The 19,453-nt window shown below is 38.5% G+C and overlaps 1 protein-coding gene across 2 annotated transcripts; it reads right to left on the bottom strand.

Annotated features, from left to right (window-relative positions):
- Window positions 1-394: 394 nt before the first annotated feature.
- On the bottom strand, window positions 395-18,979 carry LOC116297508 (A disintegrin and metalloproteinase with thrombospondin motifs 19). 2 transcript variants are annotated; one of them, XM_031705747.2, is made up of 25 exons: window positions 18,509-18,964; window positions 18,242-18,265; window positions 17,818-18,122; window positions 17,278-17,425; window positions 15,943-16,121; window positions 15,183-15,266; window positions 14,661-14,794; window positions 14,291-14,334; window positions 13,292-13,397; window positions 10,631-10,783; window positions 9,807-9,951; window positions 9,550-9,651; window positions 8,990-9,135; window positions 8,541-8,604; window positions 7,921-8,029; window positions 6,828-6,961; window positions 6,223-6,343; window positions 5,492-5,572; window positions 4,830-4,990; window positions 4,155-4,317; window positions 3,622-3,760; window positions 3,010-3,214; window positions 2,572-2,718; window positions 1,793-1,934; window positions 395-949 (listed from the first exon to the last, which is right to left on the bottom strand). In XM_031705747.2, exons 3-25 carry the CDS (start codon window positions 17,887-17,889, stop codon window positions 813-815), a joined length of 2,916 nt encoding a protein of 971 aa, XP_031561607.1. In that variant the 5' UTR covers window positions 17,890-18,122; window positions 18,242-18,265; window positions 18,509-18,964; the 3' UTR covers window positions 395-812. The 2 variants fall into 2 exon arrangements, with proteins under 2 accessions (XP_031561607.1, XP_031561606.1); XM_031705746.2 differs by having other exon boundaries at window positions 18,242-18,979.
- Between the last annotated feature and the right edge of the window lie 474 nt (window positions 18,980-19,453).

Below are 19,453 nucleotides of genomic sequence, written 5' to 3'. Positions count from 1 at the left end.
TATATTTTTTGAAAAGGTGTGAAAATGGCCCAAAATCGATCAAAACCATGGACTATAGCCCATGCTATTGGCCTTATAATGTGTAGCATGTATTTGATATTGATTCGACGTTTAGCTATTTAATTATAAACACTGGATTGTAGTTTTGTCGTATTATACTTATTTACCAGACTGTGATAGTTTCTTTTTTTTTTTTTTAATTGGTTGAAAAAATGCATCTAAATAATCATTGATATAAAGAAAAAGATCATTCGTCTTTTTAAAAGTACTGACCATGAAGGTGTTATACTTTATAATTAGTATAATATTGAACCTTAAATACTGTAAATATAGAAATCATTACGAGTATTTTATAAAGGGGTAAATTATTACAAACGATAAAACGTGCTACCAATTTTGAAATCGAGTGAATTGCTCTCATTATTTGTTAACTCTCATGTTTCAAAAATACTCCACCTAACGTATTATCCGTATTATCCTAACTCTTAATATGCCAGCAGGCCTGGTGTCTAGTTTCTTTTTTCGTACCACCCCTCCCCCAATTAACATTCAAACAGAAACTCACACTTCACAAATAATCGTCATTCCTCCTTCAGTGAAGCTGAACCCAGCTATTATTATAGATTGGTTAAGTAAGTCATTATTAAATACATTTTGATCTCTTTTAGTTTACATTATATTTATAGTGAACTAGGAAATGTTTCCATGAACCTTGAGGTGCGATCGACCCACCCGACCGACCGTTAAGTCGACCAACTAAACTAACTAACCGACCAAACTGACAAAGCTGATATATTTCGTATTTTCTTTTGTTATCTTGGTCGAGCGATTCTCTCACAGGTTTTACAACATAAACTGTACCAAGCTTTGTCGTGACATAACTTGTACTTCAAGACGGAGTGACATTGTTTCTTATTGTATTTATCTTGGAGGCATGGAGGCTCTTGAACTGCAAGAGATAATTGATAAAAAGTTCGTGGCATGAGAGAACTACAAACTTTGTTTAGGAATGCTGGCAACGAAGAAATAAAGCAAAGAATCGTGGGGAAGTGTAAGGGATTTTTTATTTCATTCATTAACAGACCTCTTCAGCTTGAGCATAGTATTTTTCCATTTTAGACCACGTGTCATATTCTTGATAATAAGATTCTTTGTTTAAGTTGTATCCATATTCATGTGTCTTCTTATGCGCAACCGTTAAACAAAGACATATTATGCTCTTGGGAATGACACGTGGTCTGAAATAGAAAACATCATGCAATTCACCAAAAGGTCGCTGCTATATTTTACTTAACTTTGAAAAGGCGAATTGGGGCTTTTGTCAGACTAAGAACGTATTTACTTGGTCATTTTTACAGCGTGTTTTAAGAAAGGCAACAACGACCAAACAGCCAATCACGGAACAGAACGACCAACCAATCACTACACAGATGAACCGACGACTTTATTTCTTATATCCCTCAGTGATAGGTCTATTTTGAGTTTGCCACAATTCAAACAAGTTATTTGTATACAAGTTATACTCTTTCCGTTTATTGTTTCGATCGCTAAAGACGAAACGAAAAGAGCAAAATGATGACGCACGGAAGTAGGGTATGGCAAAATTTAAACTGCGTTCGGTTGCCAAAAATAGCCCAACCGGAATTTTAGAAGTTTCCCTCTTTTATTTATGCTCTCTTGATATACCACAATGCTCCATGTTTGTTATTTCAGAAAGGGCTTGTAAAATGCTTTACATTACATATATTTCCTTATTCTCAATTCTGATTGGTTCACACACTTCTATATTTACCTGAAGTACACTCCGTGATCTTACACGCCTTGACATCCATTGGTTGCTTTCGTTTTTCACATTTGTTGCTTTTTTTACCAGTCAGTTTGTGTCTGCAGGTTACTAAACGCCTTTGATACCCAGGACCACACCTTGCAGAGCACTGTGAAATAAAACAATATAAAATGTCATTATTAGGAGCATTCTTTACGAGTACCATTTTCCCTTTGGTATGTGAACCAGCATATTCAGATCAGGAGCCCATTACTGGGAGCATCCATCTCCCATACTGGGTCCGCGAGCCAGCAAATTCAGATCATGAGGCCATTACTGGGAACATCCATCCCCTATACTGGGTCTGTGAGCCAACATATCGCAAGATCAGGAGCGCGCCCTTTTACTAGGACCATACATCTCCCATACTGGGTCTGTGAGCCAGCACATTCCCAGATCAAGAGCCCATTACTAGAAGCATCCATCTCCAATACTGGATATGTGAGCCAGCATATTCTCAGATCAGGAGCCCATTACCAGGAGCATCCATCTCCAATACTGGATATGTGGGCCAGCATATTCTCAGATCAGGAGCCCATTACTAGGAGCATCCATCTCCAATACTGGATATGCGAGCCAGCATATTCAGATCAGGAGTCCATTACTGGGAGCATCTATCTCCAATACTGGGTTTGTAAGCTGGCATTTTCCCTCATGTTTGTGGGATCCTGGTAAACGATTTATACTATAGAATACTTGCAAGGTAGATTATACGAATGTAAGCAGATCTAACCAGTACACTATACCTTTGACCATTCCCCTGTAACCCATTCAAGACAAGGTCCACTGTAGCACGGCTTGCTAGCTGTTGGCTTCAGCGACAACGAGCACATATTCTTTGCTGGACATGTGACAGATCTTCTACGCACCCCGACCCCGCACAGCGCGTAACACTGAAAAAGGAAACATTACAAATGTCAAATTTACTGAGTCTATTTTTACATCAATAGGCATTGAGCATTTTCACTCCGTACGTACCAAACAATAGAAACTTTCGGCAAAGTTTTTACGAAAAATAGAGTTTAATTCCCCAAGGATAGAAAATGTATTGTTTTGGTGACCAACATGGCCGCTATGACGTCACGTGAAAGCGCTCTATTGTATCTAACTTCCCCATGTCAAGCCATAACCAATAGAGTCATCTTACTTTGATGAAGATGGGACCAAAATCAGTAAATACTTACCCTAGACCATCTTCCAACCCTCCACTTCAAGTGACATGCTTTGTGAATGCAGTTCCTTAGACTTGATGGCTTGTCATCGGTGCAGCGATGGTCAGGCGCTAGAGTACGGCTGCCATTCCTATGTTCCTGTTTGCACGTCACCAAGCGCTTTTGAACTCCTCCTCCACATGTTGTACTGCAAGGTTGCCATGGAGATACATCCCACCTAAATTAAATGAGTTGATATCAGTTATACACGTATCCTACACATTGCATGGTAAATAGTCGACGCTTTTTTTCTAACTTTTTTGTTGGCGTTTTACACTTCTGATATTTTGTTTGCTTTTTGCATCATACCAGAGTTCAAAAATCACCTTGTTTCATTATTTATCTTGTCTTAGTCTTTCCCTTAAGGTGAATTTATGTCCAACATACGTCGGTATAGGTAGATACGTAGGTATGTAGGTACGTAGGTATAGGTAGATACGTAGGTATGTAGGTACGTAGGTATAGGTAGATACGTAGGTATGTAGGTACGTAGGTATAGGTAGATACGTAGGTATGTAGGTACGTAGGTATAGGTAGATACGTAGGTATGTAGGTACGTAGGTAAGCAAGGTACGTCCTACTTACCAAATGGCACACTTGTGTACATTACAGACTCGTTCCTGTGTTTGAGGCTTGGTTGCGTCTTTACAATAAAAATCTTCAACAAAGCTAATTTCACCGCGATAAAAACCAACACACTTCATCTTAAGGCTTTTTCGTATACCTGAAAACAATAACAGAAAAAATTCAAATCAGAATGGAATATGGATAGACTTTGATGAGGTATTAGGAGAGAGGATAAGACAGATTTATTAACTCACTCACTCAACCTTTTATCCGTCCGTCTGTTCTTCCATCTGCTCGCCCTCTATCTGTCTATTCATCCGTCCGCCTGTCCTTCCATCTGTTCGTCCTCTGTTTGTCTATTCATCTGTCCGTCCGTCCTTCAATCTATCCATCTGTCTGTCTTTCCATTCGTCAATTTATCTGTTATTCCGTCCGTCTATCAGTCTGTCTTTCCATTCGTCCTTTTATCTGTAATTTCGTCCATCTATCATGCAGTCTGTCTGGTTTTTTTTCCAGTTAAAATATATATAACACACAACTTTATAACTTACCACCATCACAGTGAGCACTGCACGGGCTCCACCCTCCATGTACCCAGCCATACGTGGGTCCCGTGATATGAAGCAGCTTCTTCTTGTCCTTCGCCTTCTTTGATGTGTTGATGGGTAGAGTGTAACGGTATTTGATACCGAGATTGAATCCATTGTACAATACCTGCAGGAAAAAAATCGATTCAAAACCAGCTAAGTTGGCATTCAGTTCGAACTCAAGGTTAGGCAATTAGAATTGAGGATTCGACAATTAGCATTTCACATAATTCTACCAAGAGAACCCACGAAGTACGAATTATTTGTTCTTTAAATTGATCGTAAACGCGCTAGTCGAACTCATGGCGGAGTTCAATTTCAATCGACAATAGAAATATACATTTTACCCAGTCCCTGCTCGGAAAATGCTAACCAAACATAGTTGACCCACAATTCCTTTAGGGAAATGCGATCAACTCATGCGTAAGGTGTTGAATCTTTCTTTGAACAATTTCTATATGAAAGCAGAGACAATGACCAAATAGGTCAACTCCGAGTAAGTTTTGACCTAATATTGAGGATAATATGCTTTATGATTTAAAGTTGAATCCGTCTCAGTAGGTTATACAAATAAAGAAAGAAATAATACTCAAGGGAATGGTTTAGTCTGATCATTATCTAGAAGTCTTAGTTTCTCACCATGATATGGAAAGGCGTAGTAGTGGGTCCCTTAGCAATCAGTCTCTCCCATGTTCCACTTCGAAAGTATTTAAAGATCGTGCCTTCGGCATCAAAGTCCCCTGGCAGTTCAATCTTCTTGTTACCATTGATGTAATATTTGTCAATACGGCTTCTCAACGCTTAAAACAAAAAAATAGCAATACATTAAAGTCGTTAATAAAGGCTAACTTACTAGATGTATTGGCATCCATAGGAAACGGATTAAGTTAACCAGCACTTAATCATGCTATGGGGCAATTGAAACAATATAAATGTTCTTCTATGCACCTAATCGAAATATGCCAACCAATTTGAATAACGTTTGCCCTGGACTGACTAACGACTGACTAGCCTCTCATACTTGTGAAAAAACTTTTATTTTTCCACGTGAACACGAGGCTGGTCAGTCGCTATTAAGTGCAGAACAATGGTTATTCAAATTGGTGGTCATATTTCGATTCGGTGTATAAGAAGTGGATAGGCGACTCCTCTATCGGATTCAAATATTGCTATTTTTTGAAAGAATGTTTGGTGACTCTTTTATACTCTTTTGGTAGCCGTACATATACCAAAATAACGTTACATATAACGCATTTTCAAAGAAAAAATATTGAGAAAAAATACATGAGCCACTAACTTACCCAAGAAACTGGTACAGGGTTTTACCTCTGTTACAAGAATAGCTCTCGCTCCTTTTGGAATTAATGCGGCCTCGACGTATCCTAGCAACCAACACAACGGTTTTATTATTTAATGCACAAATAATACACTACCTTCAAGTTAAGAATACACAAAATAAACACAGGGCACATATGAAAGACTTGTGTGCGCTTCCATAAATTATGCAACTTTTTAAGTATCTCAAAAAAATACGCAGTGCGTACATTGCTTTTCATTTGAATACCGGGTAAAAGTGAAATACAAACTAAACTTTTATGTGCAACAGCAGTTTGCGATAAATTACTGTGAGCTCGATTTTTTGACCTTCTTAACTGGACTCGACAAGAGTGTAGTTGGAACGCCATAAACTGCAAATTCACAAAGCACGCGGGGATTGGCAGAACACGGATAAGTGTTAGGAGAATCATGACGAGTAGCGGAGTGCTTGTTCTCAACACATGTCGAGTGTTCTGCCAAACCCCAAGTTCTTTATAACTGCGCACAGAACAGCACAGCAAGCAAAGTTTTTATTTCTTTCATAAAATAAAAATTACAATAACGGTTATTTTAGATAGGAATGACGCAACAGGAAGTGCGCACGCGTGCAATGTGCTCTTATAAAGCACACACTCCAAACCAATCAGAACTCGACATTCATAACAGTTATTTTATAATAAGGTGTAATGAACCATTGAAAGTGTAGGTTGCTTACCTTTTCCCGCCAGTTGGTTAAACCTTCCTTCAACTGTATAACACGTTGTTCCATTCCCTTTACAGACACCGCAGACGTCTTCTTTTGCACCAGAACCAAGTTTGTTGTCACATCCTACGGACTAAATATGCAAATTTTGGGAAATTAACATTTTGTTAAAAGTTTAAGGAATAACGTACACCTATAAAAAAGGTAAAGTGAAACCTATATCAGATATATAAAGATATTTTCTGATCAAGGTCGTATTGATCGTAACAGTTGATCATGGGTAAAGCGCGCTATATATTTTTAAAAAATTGAAAAAGATACGCACACTTGATGCGTGCAGCTATAAAACGCGCCACACAGGGATTGGCAGAACACGAGAGACGCATGGCGCGTAGTGGAGTGTTCCACCATCTTCAAGCGCTTTATAACTGCACACAGCACAGCAGGCAAGTTTTTATTACTCGTAAAAAAATACAAATTAGAACATCCTTAATTTTGGATACGAATGACAAACAGAAACTCCGTGCGCGTATTGTGTAATATTATGTAGAACGCGTACCAACCATTCAGAAAGCGATATTTATAAAATATATTTTATAAAAGAGTATATTTCTTACATGGCATTTTCCATCAATGCAGACGTTACGTGTGTCGGCCCGACAGGTTGTACCGTCAACAACATTCTCTGCAAGTTTAGCTGAGAATCGATGATTTGTTCCTTCAGGTCTACAGAATAAAGCACATGGCTGACCTACAGCAAAAATAAATAGCAATATGTTTTTGCGCATCTAAACTAGTTTGCAATCATTCCCAAAATGAATGAAATGACAAAAGACACGGCGGCCATGTTGGATGATATAACACACCATACTAATGACGAATATTTTTCAATATTTATCCAACATGGCGGCTGTGAAAGTCATCAACTGATAAACATTAACAAACATGAACATCCCAATAAAAAAATGAACTGTAAATGAAATTTCTCTCGATTTAGGATCGAGATTTTTTATTTTATTTTATTTTTTAATTAAAAAATGCAATAGCCATGTATCATAAAGCTGGGTCAATTTCCATGAAAATAAAATTTAAATTAAAACAAAATTAAAAAATGGAAGTCACCCATCCAGCTACTAACCCCGCAAAGCCGTGCTTAACTCACTGTATCGGAAGTACACATTTTTATCCATTGGACCACGATTTCTGAATTTAGCGCCAGATAGACTAGACTTTTTAACAGAGATGCAAGGGATTAGCCGATATGGTCTGGGGGCCGGCTGGTCTCTCCCCTGATGCTTCGGCTAGAACATTTTCTTGCGTAATTCGTACACCCAAGGGCAGAAGGATTTAATCGCCGTCAGGTCCGAAGTCCATACGACGCCTCAGCTCTGCGGATGTCTCGGGGGTATGGCACAGTGGAATCGATTTTTGTTTTTGTTTTGTTTTTTGTTTTTTCTTCAGCGGGCTCATTGAAGATATCTCACTGTACACAGTTAAGACTTATTTATTTATTTATTTATTTATTTATTTATTTATTTATTTATTTATTTATTTATTTATTTATTTATTTATTTATTTATTTATTTTATTTTATTTTATTTTATTTTATTTTATTTTTTTAATCTTCGAATTTAGTTAGAGTTAAACCTTCAACATCATCTTTTTTGAGTTTAGTCAGTTTAAAAATATTATATATTACTACAGACTTACCATCACTAATGACTGGCACCCACTTCTCGTACACTACTCCTTTGTATTTGGTGTTATTATAAGAGGAACACTGGACAACACGAAAGTCTTGGGATCCCTTTGGGCATGGCTGAAAATGGACGACAATAAATAATATTGTAATCTGGTAACACGCTACAAATCGCAATAAAAAAACGGCTGAAAGTAGCACGTAACACAGTAAGTAACACAGTATTACGTATTATATTTTAAACATTCTTGATTTAAACACAAGATTTTTTTTACTCGACGTTTCGATGCCTTCAGGAATCATTCTGATATCATTCTCAAGAAAAGAAAAAGTGCTGTCGTCATAAACTTTGTGATTAAATCGTTGAAAACGAAATGCTTAGTTCGTATTATTAATTATTGAGTAATGACAATGACTTTGATAGTCTTGTCAAAACTGTCAATGAAAAAGTCAGTTAAAGTCTTAATCATTGGTTCAAGTAGTGAGTACTTTAGTAAAAATAATTCAGTTTGAGACAAGGAAAAGACCTGCTAGTTAGGGATGCGATTATAATTGCTTATAAGCTACAGAGTAACAACAAGAATTACCACACATTTATCTCAAATACTATTAAAAGTAGCAGACATCATACCTGAATGTTGCATAATTTGTAACGCTTTTCTTCGCCGATGCAATATCGTCCTCCATTGAGAGGTCTGAAAATGTACGATTAATTAATTGTAGTCTGTGGTGTAGGAGGAGAGGGAAAACGACCACTCTTAATTAATTAATTAATGCTTTACATTAGAGACATTTAGCATCAGGTTTACAGCTAAATGCTAATGGTCAGGCCCAGAAACACGCCCCCAAACACTCGGCATCAATGAAATTCAATCTAGCGGCTTTTCCAGTAAAAACTAACTTCGTTATGATGCCTTGCTAAATGTCGAAAAGATGACGGAAAACGCCTGACGTCGAACTGTAGTTTGAGGTTTGCTTTTGGCGAGAAAGTGCTCGCACTCTCACCCACAAGCTTTAGGATCCTAGTGTTTCCATGGTCTTGCGTAAATAAAGATGCTGGTTTTCATGCGTTCTACTTACCTTGGGTTATTACACTTGCGTTGCATAGCCATGACACCAGATCCACATGATCGTGAGCACTTACTCCATCCACTCCAATCCGTCCAGTCCCCGTCACGACGTTGAGGTATGATGGTGTTCTCTACACAGGAACCGAACATGCACCACTACGATAAATCAAATGCAATACAAATCAGAAGTGCTTACAATTTGAACAAACCCATTCGGTTGGGAGTTTGTTTGCTCATGGTAAGAAAAAGAGCGGGAATATTTAACTTCCGATGTATGATGGTATACGCGTCTACCGAAAGTACAAAAAAAAAAAAAAAAAAAAAAGCGGGAAAAGTATCCGCAATTGGAATACTGATTTTCCATAATTTTTCGATCGCAATGACACATGCTATTCATGTATTGCAGGAAAGTAAACGTTCCTACATGTGACATCCCTCGAAACCTCTTTCGCCGCCAACGCTTTTCGCGACAAATACACTGTGAGTCCGAGCCTTAACGAATACGGAAATCACAGTGTAAACCAGAGAACGCCTTTATCACCAAACCATTCTACAGTAGTTGCACCATACCTTATCACGACCACATGCCGTGCCCTTAGCCGGTGGATTCAACTTGGACCGACATGACTGCTCTCCCTCGATTTCACACCACAATTCACGACACAGCTTTGCCTTTAAATTTTCAACAAAAAAAGAAAAGCAAAGTAGTTACTAATGGCTTGTGTCATGTGAATGCGCCAGAGCTCACTTCTAAAAGAAAGAATATGAATGGATAGAAGAATGAATAGAAGGCTGAGTAAAATAATAATGCCAAAGCCTAAGTTTACCTTAAATTTCAAGCAGTGTCTAGCCCTGTTCCCATATTGCAGTCTACACTGGTCATCAGCACTGTAGCGCACACCGGGCAAATCTGGCGGTAAAGCAATTTTCTTGGACTTTGAGTGACGACGTAGACATTTGCTGTCCTCAGATCTAATACAAATATGGAAAAAAAAATTAGTTTCCTTCGCATGTTACGTCTTAACACCATTAATAAATACCCCACCAATTATAACAGTATTACGCGCGCTTTGATTGGTCAATTACCGTGCGCAAGCGTGCAACCATATGTGTGCTAGTGTACCCTTTGTGATGAAGATCTTGTTAAAAAGCAGAAAATTTATTTCAATAAACGTTTCCTTAATTCGCTGGAACAACCAAGAAACAATAGTTTCAAGCCGATGTTAGACTTAATCTATACAATAAATGTATGAACACCCCTTCCAGTCCAACCTCGACTTAGACCCCTTGTTTCGTAGTTGTTTAAGCGTACACTCAGTGTGTATCTATTGAGATTTGGATGCGATTGGTCTGATTCTGAGCTCTCAACAAGTTACAGTTACAGCCATATTCAGCTTTGCGTCCAGTATCTATTAATAGAGACCTTTAACATCAGGTTTACCGCTAACGGAATCATATCATGCCCGCAAACACGGACAAAACGCTCCGCACCAACGAAATTTAATATGGTGGTCTTTCCAGCAACAACTTCATTATGACGGCCCGCTAAATATCGAAAAAATGAAGGAAAACGCTTGACGTCGAACTGCAGTTCGAGGTTTGCGGTACCTAACAAGAACGTCGTGCTAAAGGTATTTTTCTAAATACTCACTTTAAAAATGCTTTGAGGGATCTCTTACTGCACTGAGACCACTTCATGCCACCATGTTTGTTCCTCAACAACCATCTTGCAGACATCAGGTGAGGAATCTCACCAGAGAAATCAGAGCAGGAATTCCCTTCACCGTCGTGATAAATCCCCAGACTGTCATAAGTACAAAGATCAAAAGCAACATACGTCAAGTACAAAATTTCTAACAGACACGCGCGGGAATGGGAAATATAGCAGTTTTCGTATGACTGTGAAAAGCTCACGGCACAAACACGGTCGTGGCACGGCAAGGCATATACGCCACAGCAATCACATTTGCATTTACTCTCCATCCAATCAAATACCCGACACATGGCATGATCACGGAGCGGACACGGTGCCGAGGTCACGGTACTGCCAGACCAATCATTGCGCCAGAAAAAATAAACCCCAATCAAAAGTCTAGAAAGCATCTCGGTCGTGGCAAGGCACTCAAACGGCACCGATGTTTTCACAGTCATACGAAAACTGCCCTAGGCGTCGACGTGTTAATGGTGGGTCGTAGTGGCGGTTGGGGAGAAGAGGACGGACGGACAGACACACGCGCACGAGAAGAAAGAATCTAATAGAGATTCTAAGTTGTTAGATAGATTAGAATCTCGTAGACGTAGACGATGCCAATAAAAGAACTACTTATAGAAGTTTGGCTATTGTTTGGATTAAAGGGCGTTCCCTAAAAATCAATGTATTAACCAGCTTAAATATACTTCCTAATAAAGAATAACAATTTACCGTCTTGGCATCGTGACGACAGATGATTTCATAATTAGTTTTAGCGTGTCTGATTTGCGGTTTCTTAATATTCTCCTAATGTCTATAAATATATACTTCTTAATCATGTGATTTCCAGCATGCGATGTATCGATTTCTTCATGCAAAGACATAACCCTTTGCTAAGTCATTTTTTGCATTCAAGTCCATGAAAAAGTTCGCAAACCTCAGAAAAAAATTGATACAATTACACGCAGGTTTGAGATTTAAAAAATTGCACCACTTAAATGAATTGAAAGAAGAGATAACTTGCTAAAAACTAGTGTGAGCTGCGTCGGTGTTTCTAATGAAACAGTAATGAAAAAATGGTAAACTTATATCACCTTGAAAAGATGAAAAAACTTACTGACGTTTTGGACGCTAGTCTTCGTCGGAGTAAAAGAGGAATAGGTAAATTGACTTAAAAGAAGCACCACTTAATTATGATTAGTTTGTCCTATTTTCTGTACCCTGAGATAAGCTCTGTATTATACATCTCTTGCGGAATTTTAACCTCGTAGATCCATATATAGGATGTTGGCTACAATTGATCGATTTTATAGGGCGTGGCCCCCTCTAGTATGGTCTCGTACACATCAACCATGAGCCAAACCCGGCTGTGGCATACGACTTGACAGATTCTCAATTAAAAGTCAATTTGGATGTAAAATCTATTGGAAAACTAACGTCCTTTTTCTGAGGTTCTTCTTCAAAAATGGATACAAATGGCAAAGCATATACTTCTGTTGTGCTTGAAGGAACGGAAACAGGATGAAGTAAGGCTAAGGGCTTTGACCCTGACCGCTCTCAATGGCTGTTATCATCCACAGCAACATAGTACCCGGTTGACGCAGCGCATATCCGTCTAATTTTCATTTGGACAATATTTTTTTCCCTTTTTTTTTTTGTTTTAATTTCCTCTCGATAAATAATATTTAGGGCCCAACATATGAAGCCCGTCTGCCGTAATAAGTATGCAATATTTGCGTGTTGAGTTCTAAAAGTGAACTAATGTTTTGATCCATTGACATTCAGTTCGTACCATTCAATTGCCATTTTTGCCCCACCCCCTCCCACTAGAAATTATGCCTCCACACATAGATTGGGCTTTCGTGAGAGTTCTCTTGTCTAACCCTTCTACATTATGTAAGCCGGTCTTTTTAATAATCCGGGAGAGCTGTGAATTGACTGAAACGGAAATGTCGATTAATAACCATAAGCCGATAGAGATAAAATAAACTTGAGTGCTTTGAGGTCTAAAGGTATTATAGTTACGTTGTAGTGTCGAAATATTATTCATATTCAACTATATACTATTGTATAGGAGATTTGCCAATTCGAGTGTTAACCTCGATTGTGTAAAAATGTTTAGTTTTTCTTTTCTTTTCTTTTTTCTACGGGAAAAAAACCCGCGTTAATTAAAATGCCACGTCTTTTGGTTAAGTGGAGGTTAAGGCCGAGCAAAACACAACTAAAAACTGAAGTATTTAACTAATTAGGATTGATTGCTCTATCTTGGACTTCATCTTCGAGTTTCAACTTTTCAGTTACATTATAAGCTTAGCGTAGTTTTTTTCTATACGAATCAGCAATTTCTTTGCTTTGCTTTTGGTCACTGCGCAGGGGCTGAGCCAGGATTTTGCGAAGGGATGGGGTTACGTTTTACCTTTTATTTTAAATGAAAATTAGTAACTAAATTCTTAAAATACGCCATTTTGTTGCTCCGAAGGGGGTGCCCTTGTCCCTTGGTCCCCCCTGCTTAGAACCCTGCTACGTATTTGCGTCTGCAATCAAACATCACAGCGGTATTATCAACTCCATAAACAAATTGCAAACGCCAGAAATTTTAGCTTAAAGTCGTTGACAGCTTACTTGTGGCCAAGTTCATGAGCAATCGTGAATGCAACATTAAGACCGTTGTCTTCACTGACGCTGCATCGTCTTTTGAGGTCGCACATCCCATACAGGTATCCCATACCTACCAAAGAAAATGGAATTTAGATATAGAGCTTTTACCTTTTGTCTGGAAAATCCGGTATTTTCGGTTGGTCATCATGAGGAACGGTTCATTCCAACGGAATTTTTTCCGAAAAGAACGAAATACCTTCGAACGGATTCCTCTTTGCCCGGTAAGTCAAATATCGAAATATCGTGTCCCATTTGACGACAAACTACTTGTACCAGCTAGACTTATAGCTGTTTGAAGTTCTCTTTTTGGCATGTCTGCCAGATGTTATGCGTCTGTCGGGCTAACTGTATCAAATAGAATGGCGAATTAGCTTCTAAAAGCTCTTTCTCTACGGATATCATCGTCCATAACTAGCCAAAATATCTAATGCTAAGGTTAGTTATGCCATATTTAATAAGTGTTAATGTCATGTTGCGTCTCGATCGCGTGACAATGGGTACTGACTGTTCCGTAGGCAATGATCAGTTTCAAACAGATTTTCCAAACGAATGGTAAATGCACACTGATTTACTTTATGCGCTACGATTCCATGATGTTCGCAATAATGGGGACACTCCTATAGCATAGGACAACTACAGCGCGCCCGAAACTGAAAAGTGTTGGTTTTTGTGGCGGGGAAAAACCGGAGAACCCGGGGGATAATCTAGAAGAACACAGGAAAGAAAGTATACTTATTTGCCAACATTCAATTTGTGACCAGATAAAGATTATTATTAGCTTTTTGAAATGAAAATGTTATCAGCACCCGAGGCAGACACTGTTGAAGGCTAGGTCAAAAAATATTTTCCAATCCTTGATATCAACTTATTTCAAGATTGGATGTAAGTGACCTTGGATATCATTGTTAACTGTCATCATTGTGATCTACAAGAGAATTCGATACAATTAGGAGATTGACCTACCAACTGTAGCACATTTTTCTGTTTTATCAGCACAGATGTTTTGTCTGGAATAAAGAGACGTAATGTCAAGCAGTGACGTAAGCACTGATAAGTCTTACACATGAATTACATTTTTCCATGGATCACACGCGCAAAGACAAAAGACATTGCTGCTATGTTGGTTGATATAACAAAAAGAGACTAATGATTAATCCTTATTAAGACGTTTCTTCTACGTGTAATCCTTCGTTTAAAAATCAACCAAGGTGGCGGCTATAAAAACAACCAAAAGATGTGCAGCCTGTAAAGTCCGTAATGTCATGTGACCGGTCGTCATCACAAAATAATAAAGCAGTTATTGCACCGTTATTGCAGTTATTGCACTCCATACCTCGTTATCAGCACAGCCGCGTCATAATGATTATGCTCCTGAGGATCCTCGCCTTCCCGCCATCGAAGACTATTTTGCCATTCGCAAAAGCTTTGAAGAGTCTCATGGCCATCTGAAGTTATGGAAAGTTGTTTCTGTAAACATCAAAGCAATATTTGGTATTATGAAAGATCCAAGAACGACTGTCTCAACGATGTCTTAACGATATAGGACTCTCCTACCCGTTATATCCCTAGCATATGCGCACTCTGTTGCAATTTGAGTGCTCTAACACCAACATCACGCTTAAGAAGTTTCGTGGTCATTTATTCTTTTTCTTTTGTACGTTGGTCTGTTTGTTTGTATGCTTTTTTTGTCGTCGTCGTTGTTGTTGTTGTTGTCAATGTTGAATATGGTGTTGTTGTTGTCGCTGTTGTTATTGTTTTGTTTGATTTTATTGTAAAACATTTATAAAATATTTATTTAAAAATTGTGAGGTCAATAAAACAATCCAGCGCATTAGTACTGATGGACTTGTGTTACCTGTTTGTTGTAGAGCAGAATTAGTCTAATGACCTCGAGATTTATAGCAACACCGATGCTTGGATCCCTGTAGATCTCGGACACCTGTGTCATCATATCAAAACAAAAATGTTAGAAAATGAACCTAAGACTTTTGGAAAGTGTCCTTGGTGATCGTCCCTGGTACGTATACTAAGGCAATACTCCCATTTCGAGTTCGCCTTCGCTCAGTCTTAGCCTCGATTGTGTACAAATGTGTTCTTTTCTTTCAATGCCCATCGTATTAAGGAATGTACGCACTACGGAACAATTTGAGTTGATTAAAATGCCACGGTGTTTGGTTGAATAGCTGAATATTATAACGCACAACCGAGAATAAGGTTAGCGCTGAGCAAAGAGAACTTGAAGGCAGACGTGTTGTGGGACAAGAACAATGGACAATCGCACTTGGTTGCCATGCAAACCCTCTTTTATATTTATTTCAATAAAGTTAGTCACCAAAAGCCTACAAATCTGAAACTACTAAGGATCACGGGAAATACTTCATGTGAAAAAAGTCATTTGATACCAATTGCAACTTGAGGATGATCACAGGACTGGAGACTGAAGGACCGGAGTCCATCGATATTTATCAAGTTGTTAAAACCTGTAAATTATCTACCCATAATCCTTACCCGTCTCAGCTTTGTAGCTTTTCAGGTGACTAACTTTTTTTTACATTGAAGATTTTAAAACATCTTTTTGGATGACAATTTTGGCATTCATAAAGCCACGTGCATACCATATTCATGATTGTTAGAACATACTCCTCTATAGTGTCATTGCCATGGAAATCGATCATATCCTTATCTACCACTACCAACAGCTGCAGCGTGATCTCCACCACCGACCGCCGATTGCGAGACCCATGGTGAAGATTATCTGTAATATTGGTATTATTGAAGCGTCGACGACCAGGATCTGACAATAACAAAACAGTCTTATCATAGCATTCTAGACGAAGTCCAAACATAAACGGTATCGTATATCTTAGTTTTAAGGTGGTGTTGTCAACTCTGGGGTCTCAAGTTTTATTCCTGGACTCGTAAACAATGGTTAATAGAGTTTGTTGAGTTTTCTCTTCCTTTATTAGAAGTTTTGTTTCCAGGTTGTCCCCCCTTCTCAAAACCCAATACACTAAAATACATTTTTTATCTGCTAGTTACTAGCCGTGCCCTGACTTAGATCAGGACAGAGCTTGTTTTACGGTTCGATCAGTGAGCAAGTCGTGCCCTGACTTATAGATCAGCCCACAAGTTGAATTGATTCAGGGTTCTGAGAGTTGAGTAACTGCCATAACTTTGATCATCCGAGAAATGCCAGAAGTTGTCTCAGGATTCGATCTGTGTTGGCCATGCCATAACTCTGCTCAACTCAGTTGTTTCAGGGTTTGATTATGTTATTCTTTGTAGAGAAAACATTTAACATTGCTTTTACATATGGTGGAGTATAATTTGAATAGGCCAGGGCTACTAAGAACGAGAAATTAAGGCCTTCGTATGACTGGGAGAAGTCAGTCAGCCTGGTCAAGTGAGTCAAAATGCTACAAGAAGCGTTTAATTACACACTTCAAACTGAGTAATTCTAATGATTTTTTATAAATGGAGCCTCGGGGGGTGAAAGGACTATTTATTCACTATAATAATTAGACGATCTCTTGTCCTAGATCGCGTTTTCACAACGATAAAATTATTTTTGAAGGCTCCAAAGACAAGCAAAGAATTACAGTCCATCTCCCTGTGGCCTGTATGGAAATTATAGCGATGTTACTGATGACATGATCATGACGGACCATGGAAAAGTAACTGAGTACAGTATTTGTACAATTAGGAAACGATTCGAGGCATCAAATATCAAAATGCTTTGCCAAAAACAAGAAATCGCTCAGACGATGGGGGCATCATTCATCAACTATACATCGGTGAAGTATTCATGTCTACTGCTGAATGATAATGAATAGACATTCAAATCGCTGCCTAAAGAAATACATAAGAAATTTCTTAAATACTTTTGACCAGGGGTCGGCTTTTCTAAATTTCATATCAGGCCGCTTATCAATTTTCGAAGGATTACAAACCTTTCACCGCTGAACAGCTTTGTGGCGTTGAAGACCTTGTTGTGGGTAAATCTGACCTTCGGTACAAAACATGCGCAAACTGTTTTCCTGGTTTCTTTTCCATAGGCTCAATGAAGTACTCCTCTTGGCCCATTCTGATGACACCTAACTGAAGATGAATATCCCCGCATGAGATTGAAATATTGATAGCCTCAGACAGATGTATGGCATATGTAGAACATTAATCAAACAAACTTCTGCTGACCCCAGAACGATCATGCACACGCCGACAACGTTAAATGTCCAAGTCAAAACACATGTGTATAATATGCGTTATCTATGGCATTTGATATTTCGTTCACAATTATCTCTATCGATATCCCAATCTCTTTTTTATCTGAGCCTTATCTGTATGTATTACTTTTTTCACGATAGTTTTTTGAAAATAGATACATTGTTAAATCTCCGGTTCAAGTGCAGTGATTTTCCATCTGCTCTTTTCCTTATAAAAACATAAAACAATTTCCCCAATTAGCGCAAATTGGTTTTCTAATGTCTTACCAGTCCATGACAGTTGCCAATAGCTACACTTGAATCGGAATGCAACTTTGACTTCCCACTATAAAAACACATCCTAATGTTTTGGTTCTGCGAGAGCCTCTCGCGCGGTAGTACATCCTTCGAGTAGCTTGGCGGTACTAAATTCAGGTTTAACCACGCGTCCAGAAGAAAATCCTCTCCAAAGGCGCGAAAACGTATCTGAAATACAGGCTTTGAGATACTTTCTTCGATGGATATGACTTCATTTTCGTACGATATCTCTGGATAAATTATTTGGAAGGACTTTAGATTCTGTAAAAATCGCTCTGTGAAGTTGAAGAAGTTTACAAACGATACTGTCAGTAACAGCACGAGACCTAATGAGGGAATGACAAAACTATTGATAAAATAAATAAAGTCGTTAGAATCGTTACAATCTTCTTACCTTGATCTTCACGTTTGGAAAATACTGATGATTTAACACATGAAAATATACAAAGAACGATCAAGAAAAAAAGTAGTTTAAGATAAATTTCTTGAAGTTGCATGATTTTGTCATTTGTGTTTGGTCATGAGTTAAACTAGACCCGGTTGGCTGTGGTGTTTATATAGAACCTCAGTGCAGATTCACTTCCTTCGGCCAGCCAATGGAATGAGGATTATCAAAGGAAACAGTAGTATTTATACCCAATGTATTGATATTCGAGCTGACCTTTATCCTTGCGGTTCTATAAAATGGAAGTAATCGCGCTGAGCGCAGTTGACCAATTCCTTTATAAAGAAGCACCGTAGATGTGGCTTCATCAAATGTCAATTGATTAGAATACCCACGGCACATGATAAAACGGTATTGAATGTAAACACGGCATCCAATGGAAGTGACCTCAGAGATCTTTCACTGTATAAGGGTTGGATTTCAGTCTTAAGGAAACACGTCGCTAATTAGTATAGCATTTTTTTGGATTGTTGGCGTTATCCGCTGATATAAGAGAACTGATTATATAAATCGGATATACACCATACCGGTGGCTATTTAGAGATCATTTGGCTCAGTGGCAAATGCGCACAAATTTCCGACATAAACCGATGTGTTTCTCTGGCACTTTCCTATCTTAAACGTTGCTTCAAGTCGAGCAAATAGCTTCATTAATAGGTCATGGTTGTCTGCAATGGAATAACTCCGCAAGAAAAATCTGCGTTTGTCGCAACGGAAATTACTTATAGGACTCTGAAAGATACAGACAATGACAAATCATCATTCCATGGCTTGTTAAGAAACTATCAAGTCATTAAAGTGTTGACAAAATGGCCGGGATCTCTCCAGCGGTGCAGGGCTACATAAACACTATGTCGCCTGCAGTTTCTTTCTTGATAGAGTCACGCTATCTGCAACTCGAACCCTCTCTCGTGGTTATCCTCGATTTTTGTGCTCAATTTGTCTTGACGACGTTTACTGTACCATTGGTACTTGGTAATAATTTGGCAGTCATCCTCTCCCTTCCCTGTTTTGAGGTGATTTTTTTTTTCTTATTCCAAGGCAAAATAAAAATGTAATTCTCATAAAAAAGAGGCCCCCCATCCCCCACGTCTATGCTTCTCCTTATGCCAGCGTCTGCCAATATGCGAGTTGTTATTTCCTTGAAATTTGTTACAGTAG

Source organism: Actinia tenebrosa, unplaced genomic scaffold (assembly GCF_029948245.1).
Source record: "Actinia tenebrosa isolate PJP-AT-01 unplaced genomic scaffold, QUT_ActTen_1.0 PGA_scaffold0__85_contigs__length_37466705, whole genome shotgun sequence".
Taxonomy (NCBI): domain Eukaryota; kingdom Metazoa; phylum Cnidaria; class Anthozoa; order Actiniaria; family Actiniidae; genus Actinia; species Actinia tenebrosa.
This window is presented reverse-complemented; position numbering and strand designations above follow the sequence as displayed.